Raw genomic sequence first — 15,728 nt, forward strand, 5'->3', positions numbered from 1 at the left:
TAAGAAAATAATGGCAAATGAGGGGTTTATTGGTTCAACTGCTCATGTATCTCCTGCTCACTGATAATAAAAAAGTTGATGACAGATATTAAGAGGGCAGTGTAATTACACAACACAATTTGTGTAGCTTGGTAAATTGGGCATATCTGAGGAACATGCATATTAGTATGGCCAAATGCAGGATCATCCACAAAGGAAGACAAAATAGAAGTAGTGGACACAAGGATAAATATGATATATTGGGGTATAGTCAACACGGCTTTTGTAAAGGGAAGTAACGCATTCTGAAGAGTCTATATGTATGTGACAAGCAAGGTTGGTTGATAGAGTCTCCTTATCCAAAAGCATTTCACAAAGTCCCTCACTAGAGGCACTGGAGAAATGATACTGCTTTGGGATAAAAGTGAAAGCCTTCAGATGGATGAACTACTACTTAAAATGTAGAAAACAGACTAAGTGGTCATTTTTTAGAGTGAAGAAGTGAAGGGAGGTCACTGGTGGAACTGCATTGGGATTTGTGCTAGAGCCCATGTTGTTATGTTGTTCCGTATATTCATAAGTGATCTGTAAAAGGGGATGGATAGTGAGGTGACAAAAGTTGAAGTTATTTGGGAAAACAAAAAGGGAAATCCAGCTGCAAGAAGTTGGAGAAGGACCTGGCCATAAATGGTGACTGGGAAATAAAATGGCAGATGGTGTTCAGTGCTATTAAATGTGAAGTGCTGCCGATGGAAGAAAGCAATTCTGATTTTAAATACACAGTGAGGAAGTCTCAGCTATCTGTTAGGGCTCACTCTCCGTTATATATTAGTGCTCAACAAAAAAATCCTGTAATTATGTCATATGGTTCTTTGAACACGCAGTGCCCACCAGCTGTCAAAAAAGCTTATTAAATGTTAGAAACTATTAGCAAAAGAACAGAGAATAAAGCAGAAAGCATCAGAATGTCACTGTAAACATCCATAGTGCATTCACATCAGGAGTAATGTGTGCAATCTTGGTCCCCCGGCTCACAAAAGTTCTTGTAGAGCTGAAAAAGAAGAGAGGGTGACAAACATTACAAAGGGTATGGAAGCGTCCCCATACAAGAAATAGCTTAATAGGCAAGAACTACTCAGTTTGGAGGAGGTACAAGTCAAGGAGCTGATAAAATCTTGAGTAAAATGGAAACAGTGACCAGAAGACAGTTGTTCATTCTGTTCTACTACAGCCATTCTGCTCTCATTACGAACAATGAATTATTTTACATTTACACAACAGAGGACAGTGGCTTAGAAGGTGATGACACTGAAAAAAGATGTAGTGCAGTGGTAGATAGCCAGCTGTCCTTATTTCCAGTGCAGCTCTATAGCGGAGAACCCAGACATGACCCTCAGGTGCATGGTAAAGGAATAACATGTGGAAGTAGACAGACAGACAGCCCACTGTGCAGAATTAGTAAGATCATTAAGAGCTGTCTTCAGTTCTGGGATTTTAAAATCTGTTTCATTACCTTTCAAATCCCTCTGTATCTATTACAGATTATTATATTTTGTTTGGCAATAGTTGCTATTGGCCAGTGTTTTGCCCCGCACATAGATGAAACCCTGTATTTGGCCATGCAAATAACTCAAAATGCAGTTAGTTGTAACAGTAAATGTGCCTCTCTAACAACCACTTGCCATTTATAAAAACACTTACACAAAAACCATGTGCAGTTATTAGATGTGAAAATTGCCACTCTTTGGTTATAGTAAGGCAGGAGTAGTAATATCCTTACAATCTCTGAGTCAAGAGAGCTGTGAGGCCAATTTTATACTTAAAATAACAGTGGTGAGGAAGATGCTGGAAATTTTAGTGACATAGCAAGGCAAAAAAGTTGTCATCAGCTTCTACATCTGTTCAACTTCAATTGCCTCTAGGGTAACTCTCCTCCATTTAAGGGCTCCTTCCACTGGATAAAGAACTTTGGGGGGCCAGTAACAGCCGCTTGATTCAGTGTGAACTGCTGCTTTTGCCCAAGGGAAGAGAAGTATTTTTCTTCCTCCACATCTCTCTGTGCTGCCTCATTGGGATTTGATTCACTCTAAGCATAATATCTACAAGAGTAGACCAGAGATGACTAGGACAGCAAACAAGATGTGGCCTTATGTTTCACTGGCCACTGAAGTCATCCCCCAAAATGAGCACAAATAGAGGTATTTATTAACTAGTCACATTTGAACCATATTCTTGACATGATCCAATGATTAGGCTAAAGTATCTCTTTTTAACCTATATTTCACAGTCCTTTCGTATGAGAAATCTCCCGTGCATGTACTGATGGACTCTCTGAGTCATTCCTTTGATAAAAATAAATAACATTTCTGAAATCTCCAGCTCAAAAATACAGATTTTTTTGTGTGTGTGCATAATCTGGTATGGCAGTTGCTACGCCTGCATGAATGAGATCAATAACCAGGACATGTGCCAGTTCCTCAGTTTCTAATGAGTTTCTAATTAGGTTTTCCAAAGAGTAAGAGAGCCAGTGATTGTTTTAAAATATCAGTGACTCCAGTCTGTAAAACACTGACGCTTTGCAAGATGCTGCTAATTTTTCTCAGGACAAAGCTGAAGTTTGGGTATGTCTGCAAAAATAGCATACATTTCTCATGTTTAAAAGAGGAATCATATAAAAAAAGAGAAAAGATCACACAATTATGTTGTGTGCAATGAGAAGTCTGCAATTTGTCACTTTTTTCTTTCTCTTCCTTATCCTTTTCTTGCCTACCAAGAGTGGTTTTATAAAAATAGACTTTTTTGGCCTTTAGATATGCCTGCTGTTATCTGTTCTTGTTGTAGCCCCATCTGCAAGGGTCACAACAACATATGCTGCAAATTTGAGGGGTTTCTTGTCGTGGTTTAGCCCCAGCCAGCAACTAAACCCCACGCAGCCGCTCGCTCATGTTCCCCCTCCGGTAGGATGGGGGAGAGAATCAGGAGGACACAAGTAGGAAAACTCGTGGGTTGAGATAAAAACAGTTTAATAATTGAAGTAAAACAAAGTAGAACAGTAATAATAACAATGATAATAACAACAATAACAGAATATACAAAGCAGGCGATGCAAAACAACAATAACAGAATGTACAAAGCAGCAGATAATGCACAATGCAACTGCTCACCATCTACCAACCAACACTCTGCATGTCCCAAACCGCCAGAGCCCCCCCTCCCCCCCCAGTTTTTATACTGAGCCTGACATCCCATGGTGTGGAAGACCCCCTTGGCCAGCTGGGTCAACCACCTCGGCTATGCTCCCCCCCAGCTTCCTGTGCACCTGGTAGAACATGGTAAGCCAAAAAGTCCCCAGTGCAAGCACCACCCAGCAACAACCAAAGCGTCAACGAGCCATCAACGCTCCTCTCATACCAAACCCAAAACACAGCACACCCCCCAGCCACCAGAAGTAAAGTTAACTCTATCCCAGCTGAAACCAAGACAAACATGTTGAACCTGGGGGACCATCAGGCTTGTTGAGCAAAGCATTCAAAGGGGGTTTACATAGTAAAGTTCCCTTCTGCTGTCTAAGTGCAGTGCAAACTTTGGAAACCAATTCTTGGTTCAAGATCACTTTTCTGCTGGTGCTTGATTTAGTTCTCTGCTAAATAAGGTTGTGAATGAATCAGATGGGCTTTTTTTTTTTTGGTTGTTTTATCCTGCCGGTTGAGCTTTCCCCATGTGTGGTACCCCTTGGTATCACTGATGATGTAAATTGTCTGATTGGTCTTTACACTGAATGAAGGTAGAGAATACTTTCTCCCTGCCTTCTTATACAGAAGAGCTAAGTATGGGGTATGTGACTGTACCAAGCAGGTAACGAAGTTATCCTTCATAAAAAGTTAGACAAGCACCATCAGGTATTTGTCAGCTTTTTATGCTTGCGTAGGACAACCTGCCTGCTTCCATTTCCCATAAGTGCAGGCAGTGAATCATTCGTTGTCAAGAGGGAAATGGGAGGCTCATCCCACAGTCGGGAAATCCATTTAAATTAACAGCCATGTTTCAAAGCCCTCCTCCATCGTCATCTCATCCACGCTTCCTCTGAAGTGCTTTATTAAGGAAAAGAGTGGGAGTGACTGAGATAATAGAAGCCACATTCTCAGTCTCATCCTACTAATGGAAGTTAAATATGTTCCTACAAGTGCCCCTTGACCCCTTTAAATGTGTGGATGCGTAAGTTATAAGCAGCAAGTTTTGCAGGATTAAAGTTCTTACATCTTTTGTACATGTCATTTTAGGTGCCAATTATTTGAAAATGTACAGAAGGGCAGTTTGTTCTTTGTTTTATCTGAGGTAGTATTATGTCTGTCATACAAACCATATGATTTTATGTCATCCCTAATTACCGTCATTTGCACACATGATGGCAGATTTAGGAGGCATGTCCAATAAATTATCCAACAGCAATTTTATGAAGCCTTTAAAATATCATAAGTGGTTCAATAAATGGCATGTTATGTAACTGGTAGGAAAAGCCTGAATTGTTATTTACAGCAATATTAAAGGGATATTGCAGATTTTATATGCCCATTTCAGCATTCCCCATTTGTAGAATTTACTATGGAGGCAGCACTGTTAATTCAGGAAAAAAAGAAATGATCCACGTGCTTGGCAGAATAGTTTCTTTTAGTAATAAACAAAAGGTTTGAAATAAATTCAGAAAAAAAAAATGTTCAGTGTTGTCCAAAGAAGAGATGAATTTATAAAGATCTAGCCCTCCGGCAGAGGCCTAATTCACACTGTCTTTTACATTCAGCATGCGTCTTCTTTCAGCTTTTTAAATGCCTTCAGAAATTAAACCTTTTGGCATGGCAGCTGCAGAAGACAAAGTCTTCCATTTTACCCATTTTAGGCAGCAGCAACCATCCATTCAGTGCAAAATGTGACATGGAATAGGGATTGGTTTAACCTGTAAGGAAGGAAACCAGCAAAATGATGCTATTTCAAGAGACGTGTTTATATATTGTGTACCCACAGCTCTGAATAGAGCAGTCCTTGTCTCAGTGTACCTGAGGCTATTGGAAAACGAGCCGCTGTCTACCACAATAATAAATTAATTCAAGTAAGCCTGCACTGTGGCAAACAAGTGTTTTGTTGCTGGATTTGTCCTAAGAGCCTATGCTTGCAATCTATTTTGTAAAACAAAGCGAAAGTCAGTTCTGAGTAAGATCGTATCACAGCTCTTCTCTCACTTCTAACTCCATCCACATAAATTCTCCTAGGGAATTTATGAGAAAAATGCATCAGATCCCTGCTTCTCAGAGGCCTTTTTTCTGTGCTCGCCTTTAGCTCCAGCACTTGTGCAAAGGAAGGAAACTGGTTTTGACAAAGCGTGCATGTGCCTGCATGTGTTGGGGTTCCCAGTTGGCCAGGGCTGTGGAGCTGTCTGCACCTTTTCTTTAAAATGAGCGCACCAAGATAACATCGAATCACTAAGGGTTCATTTTACTAGAACGCAAACTAGAAGGAGGTAATAATTTACTGAAAGAAAACCTGGATGAGAGATTTAAATCCTCCTTCTTTGCCGTTGCAGAGTGGGGTTCTTCTCTGGGCCAGTTTTACTCTGTCCCAAACTCTGTTTTGCAAAGTTGCGGTAGACTCCATACATTCCCGTGGGGAAACATCTCCCTTCTGTCACCTCTAAAGCTTGGCTGTGAGCCTGTTCCCATCCCTCCCTCCCAGGGAGGGTCTCCCAGGCTGCAGTTGTGTGCTGACTTAAGTCAATCCAAGTCAGTGCTGCTACGTTCCTGTCCCCACCTTTGCTGGGGCACAAGTACTCATCTGACATCGCAGTTTGGGAGGCTAAACAGCCAAAAGCAGTCTCATGGTCATTAGCTTTTGGCCACTCCTGGTCCTTGACTTGACTTCCAGGGGTTCAGAGGACCATGAGGACCAGCATGCGAGGGCTGGTGACCACAGCACTTCTCTTCGGCAGCACAGGTGCTCAGGCAGGGCGAGATCTCACCCTGCTTTTGGGGAGGCCCCGCTTGACCCAGAATGCAGCAGCGAGGACAAAGCAAACAGGCACTTCTTCCCTGCTGTCTCTCCACACTTCTTTAATCACAAATAGTGTAGTAAACTGTCGGCAAAGAAACAAGGTAACAGATAACATCTTTTAAATATATGTACTCTGGCGCATGCAAGGGCGCACACGGAGAATAATAGCTAGCTGAGGAGGGAGCAGACAGGACATGATGTTCCCAGGTGAATGGCTTTACGTGCCTGCGAAAGTTTGTTGAGATCTTTTCAGCCTCCCCTTGCCCATACCCGGGTTGTACGTTCCCACCTTGTGCAAGAATGTGGAGGGGACCCAACCGTAGGGTCAACCTCTAGTGTTTCATCTAGGAGCTACAGCAGTTCCCTTTACACAGACTGTCACACAGAGTTTACACCCAGCCTTTTTGAGATGAAAGGTTGGTCCGTTATCAGTGTGTGCCAAGAACCAACATGGTATTCCCAAATAGCAAAATTTGGCGTATTCCCATGAAGTCAGTATGGCAGAGCTGATACCAGGACACCCGGTGGGAGAGGTCTGTGAAATGCTAGGAAGGAGTTCATTACGAAGGAATCAGGCTTCTTTTTACACAAGAGAATGACAGCATTTTGCTTTACATAATTAGGTTGTTGATTTAAAAGTGATACCCAATACAAAACTGCTCAGCAAAGGACGTGCAGGGTTTCGTAATTAAGAGCCTACCCTGAAGATCTGTGGACATTTCTGACATTACGTAAGAACCACATTAGTGCTGTATATTTTCCACTCCGTTAAACCACTGCTTTATTTAGTTCCTCTGATTTGAATAATCTCTAGTTTTTAAAACAATACACATGCACAGTCTCTTTGTGTGTATTCACGTTCTGGATTTATTCCTGTATTAATTCAGAAGTATGTTGAATGTAACCTCAACGTTATTCTCAAAATTTGTGTATTTTCATTTGCCATGTCTTTCCTCCAGGAAAGATAATGGTTTGGGGAAGACAGAAACACCAGCTAAATACTCATGAGGAAGGAGAGAGTCTGAAGCATTATTGGTGATAAGAAATAGGTTTTGAAGAGAAAGCATGTGTCAAACTGGAAGCTTTACATGGGGCTGGGTAGCAAACACAAGAAATGGAAGAGCCGAGGAGAACAAGAATGGGAAAAGCCAACAGAGCAGAATAAAATGGGAGTACATGGGGACTAGGTTATATAAAAATTTCCTAGGGTGAGGAAGTCTGGGTTATGTGAGGCTGTCGTAAAATGGTCTGACCCCGGGTGAAATAATGTGGCATGTTTGCTGTTTTGCAGAGGGAGGTGTCACTTTTAAAAATGTTCTAGCTGCTACAGCTTTCTTTTACTCTTGATATATTTTTAAGCAAATTAGTGTATGGAAACAATTTAAAAGAGCTTTGTCAATAAAGAATGCCATTTTCCCAGTCTCCAGAACTCGACTTATACCAAATAAAGTAGTCTTCAATAGGAAAGAAAATTCAGAAAGTCTTTGAGGATGAGACCCAGCTTTTACCAAATGATTATGTGGGAATTAGGGATGGTGAACCCGGCACGGACCCGTAGGCAGTACTTGAATAAAAGGTAACAGAAAGGCAAAATATTGTACAAGGACTCCCTGTCTACTAAAGACAGGTCTGTGCCAGCTAGTCAGGGGAAAATACAAGCATGTTCATGTTGAGGAATTGCCAGCTCAGGTCTCTCCGGGTTTAGGATCTGTGCACTGTGCTCTATTATTTGGTGTAGACAGCTCTTAAATCCACTTTTGTCCTGCTCATGAATTCTCCTTGGGGTGACTGCCACATCCACAACACAAAGGGCAGGTCAGGACCTTGCCATAACTCAGCTTGTCTTGGTTTTCATGTATCGACAATAAAAATCTCACATAAAACAAAGGCCTTCCCAATATTACATTATTTGTTCAACAAGATATTTGAACTATTACAGCTTTACATGTCATGTTTTTGCAGCATCTTTCACAGGAGCATGATGCGCACACCATCTCCTTTGAAAACGTACAGAGACTCTTGGAATTCACTTCTCTACATACTTTCAGCAATTACTTTGATCTATTATGCACAAAAATAAGGAGTGCTGATTTTCAAAAAAGAAGGCTTGTAATACTTTTTTTTTTCAGAGCAGAATGAGGTCACAAAAATGATCCCTCAAACATGGGAGCTACTCTCAAACAATGCATTTCTTGTTTGTCAGACTCAAGAGGACAAAAATTGCTACTTTAAAAAAATGTGAGAGGGCAAGGTCTTGATCTTATGCATCACCGCTCTGCAATTGGTGGGATGATGTGAAAAACAGACCATGGAAATAAGTAACTGTTCCTTAATTTCATTATTTAGCAATTCTTTCCTGTGTTTTCATGTCGGTGAGAAATTGCAAGTAGTTCCCTTAAGCAGCTCATAAACAGAAGCAGGGAACAGTATTTGGGTTTTCTTGTTGAAAGCAAATTGCCTTTGATCTGTTTCGTGTCATTGTGACCCAAAGGCCGTTCGTGACTAACAGATGACTGATGAAGTTTCTTTCTTGCAGTATGATATTGTTGGACATTCAGGAGATGGCTTCGACATCGCCTTGGTTGGGAGTGACAAAGTTCCCAAGAACAATAAGCAACGATTAGAGATTCTTAAGGTAACTCCTACAGATAAGTGATGATGGATAATTAAGAATTTTATGACTGCAAAGATAAAACTGTAGATAGGTCACAGGATGCAAAACATAAGGAGAATGAAATAAAAGAAAGACAAGAAAGCGCAATCTGTGTATTTGCATAAAGCTAAAACAGGACCTTTCAGAGACTTGGCAGAAAACAAATCATGCCAAAATAGTAGAAGCTAGATAAGCCTTTTTCTGGACTGCTTTTTCTGGACTTTCTGGACACATAAATGTGTCATTTTGACTGCCTGTCAAAGGATATAGGAAGTTCCAAACATTACACAGTGATAAAGACAGCTCTGCATAAATAATGTGGTGATATTATTAGTGCGTAAGTGACTAATTTAAACTGTAGAGGGATACCAGGTCATTGATTTAGGCTGCTACCTTCAAAAAGTGATGTGTCACAGTAGCAGTGGGAAAAGGTGTCAATGCTAGACTCAAAATGTGTTAAATCACAATTGCAAAGTGAGTGTATTCGTCAAGACTTTACTGCAATAGGATGCAGAAAAATTGAGTATATTGCAGGATTTACCTGGTTGGCAGCTTGACAGATTAGAACTGTGTATATGAGCTTCCTTCAAAAAGTATTTTTAAAAGATCAGCAATCACTTGGGTTAGAAGGACTGGATTTTCTAACGTCTAAAATTCCTTGCCTTCTGCACGGGAAACAGCTTCATCAATGCAAACGGTGTATTTATTTCATAAAAGCTCAAACAAACCATTTCAGCATTTTTAAACCTTGCTGCCGATGTCAGGAGTCAAATATTTGTTAACAACTGTAGCACTATTAGGATTTGGAAGTCTAGTGCAAATTATAAACAGGCAGGAGTCGGTCACAGTATTAGGAAACTAAGCCCTGTTTTCTTCCTTAAATAGACAGGAATGTAGCTACTCAAACTGCAGCTTACCGAAGTATTTTACCTTCCTTAAGGTCCAGTCTAATTCTGTCCATGCATGGATTTTGTTTGTTTGACCCGCTGTGTTTTTAAGAAGTGACGCCTGTCTTAAAATATGATGTATTATGTACAAAAAGCTGCATCTTCTGTAGTATCTGGAGCACTGTCCACATTTCTGAAGTGTCCCCTAATATAGCATAACTGTATATTTACTCCCCCCTGTGCCAGCTAAAATGAATGTTTATTCATAAGGTCATCTTACATATTTCCACTTGGTTATGCTGTGCACACAGGTTATGCATGCCCATGCTCAGTTCTGCATGAGTGGAGACCATACCTTGGAAGGGACAGAGCATGCCATTCGTGAAATCGCCAAGGAAGAGGCTGACGAGTATTTTGTTATCGTCTTGAGTGATGCAAATCTCGAGCGATACGGTATTCAACCATCAAGGTTTGCCCAGGTCTTGACCACCAACGCTCAAGTCAATGCTTTTGCCATATTTATAGGATCCTTAGGAGACCAGGCAGATAGGTAAGTATATTTGTTTAATCCCTAATAAACTTTCTTTGTTTCCATTCATCATAAAACTAAACTGTGCTTTTATTGCAGCGAAGTTAGGCACAGTTGCCCATGCTGGTGTTCTGCACTAAGGTTTTGATCACTGTCGTGGTTTAACCTGGCAGGCAGCCAAACACCACGCAGCCGCTCACTCACTCCCCACCCTCCCCCAGTGGGATGGGGAGAGAATCGGAAGGGTAAGAGTGAGACAAACTCGTGAGTTGAGATAAAGACAGTTCAATAGAACAGAAAAGGGAGAATAATAATGATAATGATAAAATATACAAAATAAGTGATGCACAATGCAATTGCTCACCACCCGCGCTGACCGATAACCAGGTAGCGATCGGTACTTCCTGGATCACGCCTACCATTCATGTACTGAGCATGACGTCACATGCTATGGAATACCCCATTAGCCAGCTGAGCTGGCTGTCCTGATTATGTTCCCTCCCATCTTGTGTACCTAGCTCAGTCAGTAGGCATGGGAGCTGTCCTTGGACTAGGAGGGTACTTAGCAACAACTGAAAACATCAGTGTGTTATCAACATTCTCCTCATACTAAATCCAAAACTAGGAAGAATTTTAACCCTATCCCAGCCGAAACCAGGACAATCACAGAATTGTAAAATCATAGAATGGTTTGGGTTGGAAGGGACCTTTAAAGATCATCCAGTCCAAACCCCTGCCATGGGCAGGGACATCTTTCACTGGATCAGGTTGCTCACGGCCCCATCCAACCTGACCTTGAAGACTTCCAATGATGGGACATCCACAACTTCTCTGGGCAACCTGTGCCAGTGTCTCACCACCCTCATCGTAAAAAATTTCTTCCTTATGTCCAATCCAAACCTACCCTCTTTCAGTTTAAAACCGTTGCCCCTTGTCCTGTCACTACAGGTCCTTGTGAAAAGTCTCTCAGTCTTTCTTGTAAGCTCCCTTCTATATATTGAAAGGCTGCAATAAGGTCTCCCCAGAGCCTTCTCTTCTCCAGGCTGAACAACCCCAGCTCTCTCAGCCTTTCTTCATAGGAGAGGCATTCCATCCCCCTGATCATTTTCGTGGCCCTCCTCTGGACCCGCTCCAGCAGGCCCATGTCTTTCTTGTGCTGCAGACCCCAGAGCAGTACTGCAGGTGGGGTCTCACCAGAGCAAAGTAGAGGGGCAGAATCACCTCCCTCGACCTGCTGGCCATGCTGCTTTTGATGCAGTCCAGGATATGGTTGGTCTTCTGGACTGCGAGCGCACATTGCCAGCTCATGTCCAAGTTTTCATCCATCATTCATCACCATTTTTTTAATGTACTGCCAAGAAGCAGTAGCTTTGACTTGTATCAGGAAGGAGACTGGTTCGTGGGTTCTTGTAGTTATGGCCAACTAGTTCAGAGCATTCTGAGCATCCAAAGGGAGCACCTGAACCATCTTCTCACTGGAGGATGTGCACTATTCCCGTATGTAATATCACTGCATAATCGTGAGGGAGACATGGTGCCTTTGCCGTTGCCCAGTATGGGGTTTGAATGCGTGTGGGCCTAAGAAAAGAGATTAAAGCAAGAGGAGCTGGAGTGTAATGGTCTTTAAAACTGCCAAAAATTTGACTCATACTCCCCTTGTGTTAGAGACCTAAATTCTTTAGAGAGTCTGAGCCAATAAGCCTATTTTTAGCGCTACACATAATTTTACTTTAAATTGTTTGGGCACAGGGAAAAATAAGGAAATTCTGTCCCAAGTGATATTCCATATCCACCAAGGACCAACACATGCAGCAAAAAGCTGGTATAGCCACAAATATCAGCAGTGCCTTTTCTGCTTCTGTTTGAGTCTTCAACTAGAACAGAATGAGAGAAGGCCCAAAGGGAATTGGCCCTTGGTACATAGTTTTAATCAGAAAATGGTTGAAAGGTACAGCTGCACAGCCAGCCTTAGTCATGTCTGCAGGTCTGTACATCAGAGCTGCGTTTTGCATGAAAAAAGAATCCATTCTGAAAGATTATAATTACAGAAGGTCCTTTTACTTCTGCTAGGAGTTAAAAAAAAAAAAAGCACTGACCATATCCTGCTGTGTAAGAGGAGATCTTGTAATTGCCTAGTTCACTGGTTATGGAAAATGCACACAATGCTGTCACTGAAATGCATTTCTATGTACGTGGAAGTGTCGAATTAGACAAAGCTTTCCTGTAACTGCTGTGGGGGAAGGAGAAGGGAATTCTCTGTTGCAGCTTTTTTAAAGCTCACTTTAAAAGTGAGACTTAACTTAGCATTGGAGAAATGGTGTGGAGCATAAACTCCTTTAAAAAGCAGTGAAACAAAAAATTCCAAGCTTGCTGACTGGACATAAGGAGATAGGGTTTGTAACGTGCATGTTGTTTAGTTTTTTTAAGGGGGTTAAGCTGTAAATAAAAATGTGTCAGGCTAATACAGGCAGAAAAATATCTTTCCATCTAATCTGCTGCGATCCTGCTGCGATCTCAAAGAGGAAATACAAAGAGCACATTTAGAATCACTGGCGGTGTTGAACTGAAAGAGCTGTGCGTTCATGGTAGTCTATTTAGAGTAAGTAAATATCCTCGTTTCTAGAGTAAATCTCTAGCTGGCCTCGGAAAACCAGTTGTGGTAGTACCTCGTGGGGTCACTGGTACCTTGATCAAAACGGAGTTTTTGCACGTCAGAAAGAGGACGTGAATAGAAATCTCTAGGAACAGTCTTGACTGTCTTGCTGAAAGGACCTCTGTGACTTAGCTGCTCTCAGTGTTTCCTCCCACTGCTGCTTTCCCAAGCCTTTAATTGCATGGTGACAGCGACGTGAACGGCATGGATTGGGAAGGTATTCAAAAGGAAAAACATCCGTTCTTAAGGAACCCTGACTTGTGGTAGGGAAGATAATTTGAAATAGTAATTGTGTCTTGTCCCTCATTCTGCTCCTTAGGCTGCAGAGGACACTACCAGCAGGTCGATCTTTTATTGCCATGGATACCAAAGAGATTCCCCAGATTTTGCAGCAGATCTTCACATCTACCATGTTGTCAAGTGCCTAAGCATCACTGATGTCACGGTGCGTGAATTCAAAGAAGAAACCCACTCCTGCTGGAGATATAAACCCTAAAGCTGAGGATAAACACAGTTATTAATAAAATACATACTGTTCTCTAATCAGCAAAACGACTCAAATCTGCACGACAGTCGGGCTGTAAAATTTCACCCAAAATCTCTCAACCGACTTAGCGCGTTCAAAGAATTGCAGTGGGGCAGAGGTAAATCGCAGGATGGCAACAGAGCGAATGCTTTTCAGAGGGACAAATAAATAAGGGACAGTTTGTGATCATTCCTGTGGCTGCCGTGTTGCCAGCACTGTGGTATCATCTCGCCCTGTTTTATTAAACACGGTTCGCTGGGATTTGATAATATTATGCAAGGCAGAGCCAGGCAATCTGTTTCAGTGTTTTGTGTGCATATGTTTGAATGGGTAGTTAACTCCATCTCTGATTTAAACAGGACTGCTCTTGTCAGGCAGGAAACCTTTCCTTCCTCTGCTGTTGCTTTCTTGTCCTGACGGGCATCAGGGCTTCACTGCTGGATGCTGGGAACAATGGAGCAGTTTGGAAACACTGGCCGTCGCGTGTAAACATTTGTTATCTGATCAGGCACGGTGCTCAGAGTTGTCAGATCTAGAGAAAGTGGCTGTTAAGAAGGAAAACAAACCAAAAATAGATTCTTTCGGTTCTGCCTGTGAAAAGTAAGGGGAAAGGGTCAAAACGGTCTTAAGAACCCAACAGCCAGTGTTTCCAAGGAGGGAACTACTGCCGAGTCTCCTTTGCGTGACCGATGATGCTGTCCTGCTGCACTGTTGCCCAGACTCCCTGGGATGGCCTCGGTACGTGGAAGTGCCTTTTTGGTTGGGAGACAAGAAAGTTACTAACACTTTGCTAGAGCTCCTTCATGATCTGTTTTGCTTGGGTCTTTTGAAAATGAAACTAGAGGTGAGATCTAGGCATGAGAAAATAAGTTCTTTTTTATAAAGGAAGAGGGAAAAAATCTATTTTTATTTTAGCAAGATATCTGTGTTGGGGTATATTTAATATCCAGGATAGTTATAAAGACTTAGTTTACAATTCAGTCCGCTGGTGTTTGGCTTGTCCCATGAGGTGATAATTCCTCTTATCTACTAAAGAATAGATATCTTGTAGTGCATCAGGAACACTGGAATACTTAATGAATTGAATGTATGATTTAATTAAGCTGGGTGGGGGGTGTGCGTCATCACTGATACTCTGCTGATACTAATTTGAGGGTAACTGAATAGAAAAAAGTCAAGGGAGAGCACTTATAAAAATCTGAAGGAGGAGTTGCAATACTTCACTTCTAATATTTCTCTTAATCCTGCAGTTGCTCAAACCACACTGTGAGCAGTATATCTGGAGGGGAGGTGGCAAATTAATTTGATCTTGTTACATACAACCATCGGTCTTTTAAAGGGTCCAGTTTCTAGTGGTCATTCTCTACTCCCTCAGTCATGCAGCAAAAATCTTTACCGGAGCATCAAAAATGTCCCATATTTAGGATGTGTTTCGAAGCCTGGCCAGCTTTGAAACTCTTTATGGCAAGAGAGGACGGAAGACGTTTTTCAAAAGCTTGTTAGTATTGTTATGATAACTATATATGTGAAAACAATGAGGTTGAAGATGCAATTCCTGTTTGGAGAGAAGGGAATTGGGAGGAGAAGGTTGAGAAGGTTATCCCTGGTTGGGACAAATGAATGTACACGCGCATAAACACAGACATGGCTACTGAGGGGAAGTACGCTTCAAAATATAAATATCTTGGTCCTGTAAACATATGATGAGATACTAAATGCAATAAAGAATTGACATATTAATAAGTCTGTTAGTAAATGTGTTTTTACATGGAAATTCCTTCAGCACCTCTGCTTTTATTGCCAACAGTCCTTCAAAAAAGAAGCATTTCATTACAGTTAATTAGCAAATGTATTGTACACTTTCTAGATTACTGGAGTGGATAAACTTTCTCAGCTCAGATTTACATGCAGTATAATACTCTTATCTTTATCGTAAAAAAATAGTGTTATTTAAGGGAAACTCTGAGGTAAATCCAATTTTAAACCTTTTGTTTGATTATCCCTGTAAGTTGTATTTCATGTCATGCTATTTAAAGTTACCTTTCTGTAGTGTTTGGTTTTATTCTTTGTTTCAGGAGATGTCTGGTGTGTTTCAGTTCACGTTTCATGGGCCCCCAGGGTACAGCCGTGTCCGCGGCCAGGAGGGTGGCTGGGAGAGGATGGAAGAGGTTCCCAGTAGATTTTGAGAGAAAGGGAGAAGAAATGAATGAAACATTATTACTTTTTTTTTTCAGTTCAGAAGGAGGGGGTGTGGGTTTTGCTTTTAACAACGCTTCATTGCAGAGCATATTTGACCCGACAGCGTCTCTCTAAATTGTTAAAATTCAAGGCGAAATTTTCCCCAGGCCGTGCATCTCTCACCTGCTTTAATGCCCATCGGTACCCCAGGGAAATCAAAGCAGCAGCTGTGCTTTTCCCTGTCTCTCAAGGACTGGCAGGGTTATTTCACTGCTCAGAAATTC

At 41.6% G+C, this 15,728-nt stretch overlaps 1 protein-coding gene across 1 annotated transcript in view; it reads left to right on the plus strand.

The window, feature by feature from the left end:
* VWA8 (von Willebrand factor A domain containing 8) overlaps positions 1-13,308 on the plus strand; it is a gene marked incomplete at its 5' end in the record, with an annotated part of 103,790 nt that extends 90,482 nt beyond the window's left edge. Inside the window, 3 exons of the mRNA XM_009576042.1 lie at positions 8,555-8,653; positions 9,870-10,108; positions 13,060-13,308. Of these exons, the coding sequence (XP_009574337.1) occupies positions 8,555-8,653; positions 9,870-10,108; positions 13,060-13,168 (447 nt within the window). The remainder of the gene's footprint in view (positions 1-8,554; positions 8,654-9,869; positions 10,109-13,059) is intronic.
* Between the last annotated feature and the right edge of the window lie 2,420 nt (positions 13,309-15,728).

This window comes from Fulmarus glacialis, unplaced genomic scaffold (assembly GCF_000690835.1).
Source record: "Fulmarus glacialis isolate BGI_N327 unplaced genomic scaffold, ASM69083v1 scaffold2954, whole genome shotgun sequence".
NCBI classification, from domain to species: Eukaryota; Metazoa; Chordata; class Aves; order Procellariiformes; family Procellariidae; genus Fulmarus; species Fulmarus glacialis.